General features: G+C 36.0%; 1 protein-coding gene across 1 annotated transcript in view; it reads left to right on the top strand.

The window, feature by feature from the left end:
* The window catches only part of OTOGL (otogelin like), a 251,434-nt gene that overhangs the window by 162,489 nt on the left and 81,336 nt on the right, over nt 1-7,609 (top strand). The window contains exon 32 of the mRNA XM_007953174.2: nt 5,618-5,962. Within this exon, the coding sequence (XP_007951365.2) occupies nt 5,618-5,962 (345 nt within the window). The remainder of the gene's footprint in view (nt 1-5,617; nt 5,963-7,609) is intronic.

Genomic DNA, 7,609 nt, shown 5'->3' with positions numbered 1-7,609 from the left:
TTACACCTCAAAATAAAGAAAACAAAAATCCTCACAACTGAACCAATAAGCAGAATCATGATAAATGGAGAAAAGATTGAAGTTGTCAAAGACTTCATATTATTTGTTTCCACAATCAACACCAATGGAAGCAGCAGTCAAGACATCAAACGACATATTGCATTGAGCAAATCTGCTGCAAAAGACCTCTTTCAAGTGCTGAAGAGCAAAGATTTCTCCTTGAAGACTAAGGTGTGCCTAACCCATGCCATAGTATTTTCAATCACCTCATATACATCTGAGAGCTGGACAATGAATAAGGAAGACTAAAGAAGAGTTTATGCTCCTGAGTTGTGGTGTTGATGAAGAATGCTGGAAGTACCATGGACTGATAAAAGAACTAACAAATCTGTCCTGGAAGAAGTGCAGCTGGAATACTCCTTGGAAGTGAGAATGGCCATACTTTGTCTCACCTACTTTGGTCATGTTGTCAGATGGGACCATTCGCTGAAGAAGGATATCATGCTTGGTAAAGTGGAGGGTCAAAACAGAAAAAAAGGAAGGCCCTCAACAAGATGGATTGACACAGTGGCTACAGCATAGGCTAAGGTATTTTAGGGATCATGAGGCTGGAACAGGACCAGACAGTGTTTCGGTCTGTTATACATAAGGTTGTATGAGTTGGAGACAACTTGATGCATATACCAACAACAACAACAACAACAATATATATATGTATCATGTATAACTAATAAGGCATTTTCTAGGCCTTAAAATACATAAAGGCATTGTTGTTGTTAGATGCTGTCCAGTTTATTCTGATTCATAGTGAATAGAACAAAACACTGCCCTATCCTGCACCATCTTCACAATCATTACTATGCTTAAGCCCTTCACAACAGTCACTGTGTCAATCCATCTAGTTGAGGGTCTTCCCATTTTTTCTGATCCTCCACTTTACCAAGCATGATATCTTTCTCCAGGGATTTGTCCCTTCTATCCACATGACCAAAGTAGTGAGATGAAATCTGGCCATTCTCACTTCTAAGGACCATTTTGACTGGGCCTCTTCCAGGATAGATTTGTTTGTTCTTCTGGCAGTCCATGGTATTTCCAGTATTCTTCAGCAACACCACAATTCAAGGGCATCAACTCTCCTTTGGTCTTTCTTATTCATTGTCCAGATTTCACATGAATATGAAGCGATTGAAAACATCATGTCTCGGGATAGGTGCACCTTAGTCTTCAAAGTGACATCTTTGCTTGTTAACACTTTAAAAAGGTCCAAATTTGCAGATTTTCCCAGCAAATACATTTGATTTCTTGACTGTTGCTTCCTTGAGTGTTGATTGTGGATCCAAGTAAAATGAAATCTTTGACAACTTCAGTCTTCTCTCTATTGTGATGTGGCTTATTGGTATAGTTGTAAGAATATTTGTACTCATTACGTTGAGTTGTAATCCAAAATGAAGACTGTAGTCTTAGATACTTAATCAGTAAGTGCTTTGTGTTATCTTCACTTTCAGCAAGCAAGGTTGTGTCATCTCCATATTGCAGGTTGTTAATGAGTCTCTCTCCAATCCTGATGCCATGTTTTTCATATAGTCTTCATATAGTTCTACACATAGTCAAGCTTCTTAGATTATTTGCTCAGCATACAGATTGAATGAATATGATGAAAGGATACAACACCAACACACACTCTTCCTGATTTTAAACCATGCAGTGTCCCCTTGTTCTGTTTGAATGACAGCCTTTTGGTCTATATACAGGTTGCTCATGAGCACAATTAAGTGTTCTAGAATTCCCATTCTTCTCAATATTATCCATAATTTGCTATGATCCACACAGTCAAATGCTGTTGCATAGTCAATAAGACACAAGTAAATATATTTCTGGTATTTTTGCTTTCAGCTAGGATCCATCTGACATCACCAATGATATCCCTCCTTCCATGCCCTCTGTTGAATCCTGCTTGAATTTTTGGAAGTTGTCAATATACTGCTGCATCCGTTTTTGAATAATCTTCAACAAAATATAAAAGCATTAGTGAGCAGAAGTAGACAGGTATTGGTTATTTTGAATCGGGCAATCACATGCCAGGAAAGACTGTTTAAAGAGAAATGGTATCACATTCATTGTCAAAAAGAACATTTCAAGATGTAACTTAAAGTACAATGTTGTCAGTGTTGTCAACATGCATATGCTTACAAGGAAGACCTATTAATACTATTATTATACACATGAAACACTAATGCCAAGGAAAAATAAATTTTAGATTTCTCCCAACTTCTGCAGTCTGAAATAGATGGAACAAGTAATCAAGGTGCATTTATAATCACTGGTGATTAGAATGTGAAAATTAGAAACATAGAAGAAGGGTTGGTAGCTGAAAAATAAAGTCTTTGTGATAGACATGACCCTGGAGATCACATGATAGGATTTTGCAAGATCAAAACCTTTTTCATGGCAAATACATTTTTGCAACAGCATAAATGACAACTGTACATGTAGACCACACCAGATGAAATACATAGGAATCAAAAGGAATACATGCATGGAAAGAGACAATGGAGAAGCTCAATATCATCAGTCAGAAAAATGCCAGGGGCGAATTGCAGAGCAGACTATCAGTTGCTCATACCCACGTTCAAGTTGAAGCTGAAGAAAATTAAAACAAGTCCAAGAGAGCCAAAGTATGAACTTAACTATATCCAATCCAAAATTAGAGACCATCTCAAGAATAGATTTGGCTCACTGAACACTAATGACCAGAGACCAGATGAGTTGTGAGAATACATCAAGGATATCATACATAAAGAATGCAAAAGTCATTAAAATGTAGTAAAGAAGAAAAACCAAAATGAATTTCAGAACAGACTCTGAAACTTGCCCTAGAATGTAGAGTAGCTAAAGAGAATAGAAGAAATGATGATGTGAATGATCTAAACAGAAGATTTCAAAGGGTGGCTTATGAAGATAAAGTATTATAATGAATGTGTAAAGGCCTGCAGTTAGAAAACCAAAAAGGAAAAACAGTCTCAGCATTTCTTAATGTGAAAGAACTGAAGAAAAATTAAAGCCTTAAGTTGAAATACTGAAGAATTCCATGAGTAAAATATTGAATGACAAGGTAGCAAAAAAAAGAAGATGGAAGGAATGATAATGTCACTGTACCAAAAAGCATTGATCAACATTAAACCATTTCAGAATGTAACATATGACAAAGAATTGATGGTGTAGGTGGAAGAAGTCCAAGCTGTACTAAAGGAATTGGTGAAAAAGAAGGTTCCAGGAATTGATGGAATACCCATTGAGATGTTTCAACAAATGGATCCAACACTGGAGGTGCTCCCTCATCTATGCCAAGAGAGTTGTATAACAGCTACGTGGTCAGCCAACTGGAAGAGATCCAAATTGTGTCTATTTCAAAGAACGATCATCTAACAGAATGCAGAAATTATCCAACAATACTATTAACATTATATGTAAGTAAGATTGTGCTGGATTGGACAGGAAACTGCTACAAATTCAAGCCAGATTCAGAAGAGGATCTGAGACAAGGGATGTCATTGCTGACATCAGATGGATCTTGGATAAAAGCAGACAATACCAGAAAGATGTTTACCTGTGTTTTTTGTCTATGCAAAGGCATGGGACTGTGTGAATAAGAACAAATTATGGATAACATTGTGAGGAATGGGAATTCCAGAACATTTCATGCAGAACCTGTACATAGACCAAGAGTCATTTGAATAGAACAAAGGGATACTATCTGGTTTAAAATCAGGAAAGGTGTGTGTCAGGATTGTATCTTTTCACCATGCTTATTCAGTCTGTATGCTGAGAAAATAATAAAAGAACCTTGGCTATACGAGGAAGAACACGGCATTGGGATTGGAGAAAGACTCATTAACAACCTGTGATAGGCAGATGACACAACCTCCCTTGCTGAAAGCAAAGAGGATTTGAAACACTTACTGATGAAGATAAAAGACTACAGTCTTCATTATGAATTATAGCTCAACATAAAGAAAACAAAAATCCTCACAACTGGACCATTAAGCAACATTATGATAAGAAGAGAAAATACTGAAGTTGTCAAAGATTTCGTTTTACTTGGATCCACAATCAACACCCGTGGAAGCAGAAAAAAAAAGCTATTGCTGTCAGCTCCAATTTATAGCAACCCCTCCTTGGGTTTCCAAGGCAGTGTCTCTATGAAAGTAGACTGCTCGATCATTCTTCCAAGGAGTGGCTGGTGGATTTGAACCGTCAGCCTTCTGGTTAACAGCCAAATGCCTTAAGCACTACTCCACCATAGTTCCTGTGGAAACAAAAGTCAAGAAATAAAGTGATGTATTGCATTGGGCAAATAAGCTGCAAAAGACCTCTTTAATGTCTTCAAAAGCAAAAATGTCACTTTGGGGACTGTGGTGCATCTGACCCAAGCCATAGTATTTTTCAGTTGCTTCAATATGTATGTGAAAGCTGGACAATGACTAAGGAAAAGCAAAGAAGAATTGATGCCTTTGAATCGTGGTGTTGGCCAAGAGTATTAAATACACCAAGGATTGCCAGAACAAAGAAATATATCTTGAAAGAAGTATAGACAGAATGCTCCTTACAAAGGAGGATAGCAAGACTTCTTGTCACGTTCTTTGGACATGTTATCAGGAGGGACCAGTTCTGGAGAAGGACATCATGCTTGGTAAAGTAGAGGGTCAGAGAAAAAGAGGAAGGCCCTCAAAAAGATGGATTGACATAGTGGCCGCAACAATAGGCTTAAACATAGAACAATTGCCAGGATAGTGCAGGACCAGATGTTTGGTTGTTCTGTTGTACATAGGGTCCCTATGAGTCAGAACCCTATGGCACCTAACAACAACCACAACAAAGTATGTAAAACTAGATAAGACATGACCCATGAATTAGCATCTCTTTTGTTTATAAAAATCTCCTCTTAGTTTATCTATTGGCATGTGTGTGCTAATTAGAGCTGTAGTTGTTTGATGGAGTACTTGGTCCTTAAATAAAGCACAGCTTAAATTTTCACAGTATTAATCACAGAATTCAATTTGAAATCTTTGAAAAATAACCCATTGACCACTAGCATTTAAAACATTCAAATGCCAGATTTTAGTGAAAGGAAACAAATTGCTTTCTAAGTATTAAAATAATAGCTATTAACAGCATAAATCAAAGTGTAGACGCTCATTGAAACCCAAATATACTTGCATATCTAAATTGATCCTTTTCTGTATTCTCTCAGTCTTTTCTATCAGTGAAACTATTTGTAGATTTTTTTGTATTTGAAAATATTAAAGCTTACAAATTCAAACACATATTCAATTAATCATTCAGTTTCTTGTTTGACTTGTACATATTAGGGTTGTCAGTGGATATTTCTTTTTCCCCAGACATGAGAAATTCATTAAAAATAGAATTCACCAGAGACTGATTTTTAAGGGTAGGGGTGGGGAAGCTGTTGTTGTTATTCATTCTTTTAAAAATACTGCTTTTTATTTTAGCTACCTCACAATTCATTTCTGAAATATTTGCTATTGACATTAACTATGTATGGTGATTATGAACTTTAGCTTTTCTGACTTATAAAATATATTTTTTTTAATGCCAGTGCCAATGATCTGTCTTCTCCTGAGAGCCCAGGGAGTTGTCATACATACTGCTTTGTGTTTTGCAGCATTGGCAGTTGTTTCCTTGGAATCTGCTGAAAGACCAAACTACTTTCTCTATGTCCATGACAATGACACTCTTAGTTTGAAGCTGTGGGAGGGAAATTCAGCCTTTCATCGGAGAGCCACATTTTTCCACCATCAAGGCCTCTGGATTCCTGGTTACAGTACATTTGAATTATACAGCAAGAAAGGCTTTTTCATCATATTCACAGCTTTTGGTGTCAAAGCATCAAAATATGATGATTCTGAAGAATTTAAGCATTCAAGTAGCTTCAGCTTAGAAGGTATGTTTCCCAAGATTTCACACACACAAAAAACAAAACGCAGAATAAATATAATATACATAATGGCAGAATATTTAGCCAGCTTCAGTACTCAAATCTATTCTTCTACAAATTATTATTTTTTTTTTACTTTGAGATGGAAAAATGTTTTTATAATATTAGAAAAATGCATTAGTAATTCCATTTTACTATAATACAAAAAGGAGCTCTGGTAGCATAGTGGCTAAGGCACTTGACTGCTAACCGGAAGGCTGGCGGTTCAAACCCACCAGCCACTCCTCAGAAGGAAGATTGGGCAATCTACCTCCGTAATGATACTGTCTCGGAAACCCAAGGAGGGGTTGCTATGAGTCGGGTCTGACTCAACGGCACATAACAGCAACAACAATATAACACATTTTTATTTTAATATGTTTATCCTCAGAAGGAAGATTGGGCAATCTACCTCCGTAATGATACTGTCTTGGAAACCCAAGGAGGGGTTGCTATGAGTCGGGTCTGACTCAACGGCACATAACAGCAACAACAATATAACACACACAAAAAAACCTACTGACATCAAGTCGATTTTGACTTAAAGAGACCCTATAGGACAGTGTAGAATTGCCCTGTAGGGTTCACTAGGCTGTAAATCTTTACAGAAGCAGACTGCCTCATCTTTCTCCCACAGAGGGGCTGGTGAGTTTGAACCATCAACCGTTTGATTCACAGCTGAATGCTTTACCCACTATTCCACCAAAGCTCCTAATTTCTATATGATGTGTATTAAATATGTATATTTTTATATCTGAACATGTATTATGTGTGTGTTTTACGTATTCAGATTCTTCTCTATTTTTAAAATTTAAAATTTGGAAAACTTTAGCATATTTGATGATACTTAAATTGACATGTTCTATCATATCCACTACTTGTGTGTCAGTTTGTTGTACTATGTTGGCTTGCATGTAGCTATGATCTGGAAGCTATGCCACCTGTATTTCAAATACCACCTGAGTCACCTGTAGTGGACAGGTTTCAGTAGAGCTTCCAGACTAAGAAAGACTGGGAAGAAGGATGGGGCCATCCATTTTTTAAAATATTGGTCACTGATAACCTTATGAATAGCAGTGAAATGCTGTCTGATATATTACTGACAAACTTTATTAATAGCAATGAAACATTCTACCTTAAGAAACCCCAAAAGCTTAACTTTTATTTATTAATTTGTTAAAATGGTGTTTTAGCAGCAGCTGATCTTTTCTTTGTCTAAATTATTAGTCTTTTTATATATATATATATATATATATGTGTGTGTGTGTGTATATATATATATATATATATATATATATATATATATAACTTAAATATTTCATGCAACTTAAAATATTTCAAAATAATGAAGAAGAGATATACAAAAAAATGTACTTTTTCCTATAATGAATATTCAGAAACTAAGGTAACTTAATAAGGATTAATTAAGTTCAGAGTTTATTGTGAACTCCCTAGAGGTATTTTACACATACATATGCATCTTTTTATTTTGTTTTGTTTCTTAAATGGAAATACACTATGTATCATGCCCAGTATCTTTTTCTTTTTTATGAGATGGTATTTTATGATTCATTGCATATTACTATGTAACTATATAACCAGGCCATGGCAGTG

The sequence above is a fragment of the Orycteropus afer genome, unplaced genomic scaffold, assembly GCF_000298275.1.
Source record: "Orycteropus afer afer isolate SDZICR_OR568_19922 unplaced genomic scaffold, OryAfe1.0 scaffold00375, whole genome shotgun sequence".
Classification (NCBI taxonomy): Eukaryota; Metazoa; Chordata; class Mammalia; order Tubulidentata; family Orycteropodidae; genus Orycteropus; species Orycteropus afer.
This window is presented reverse-complemented; position numbering and strand designations above follow the sequence as displayed.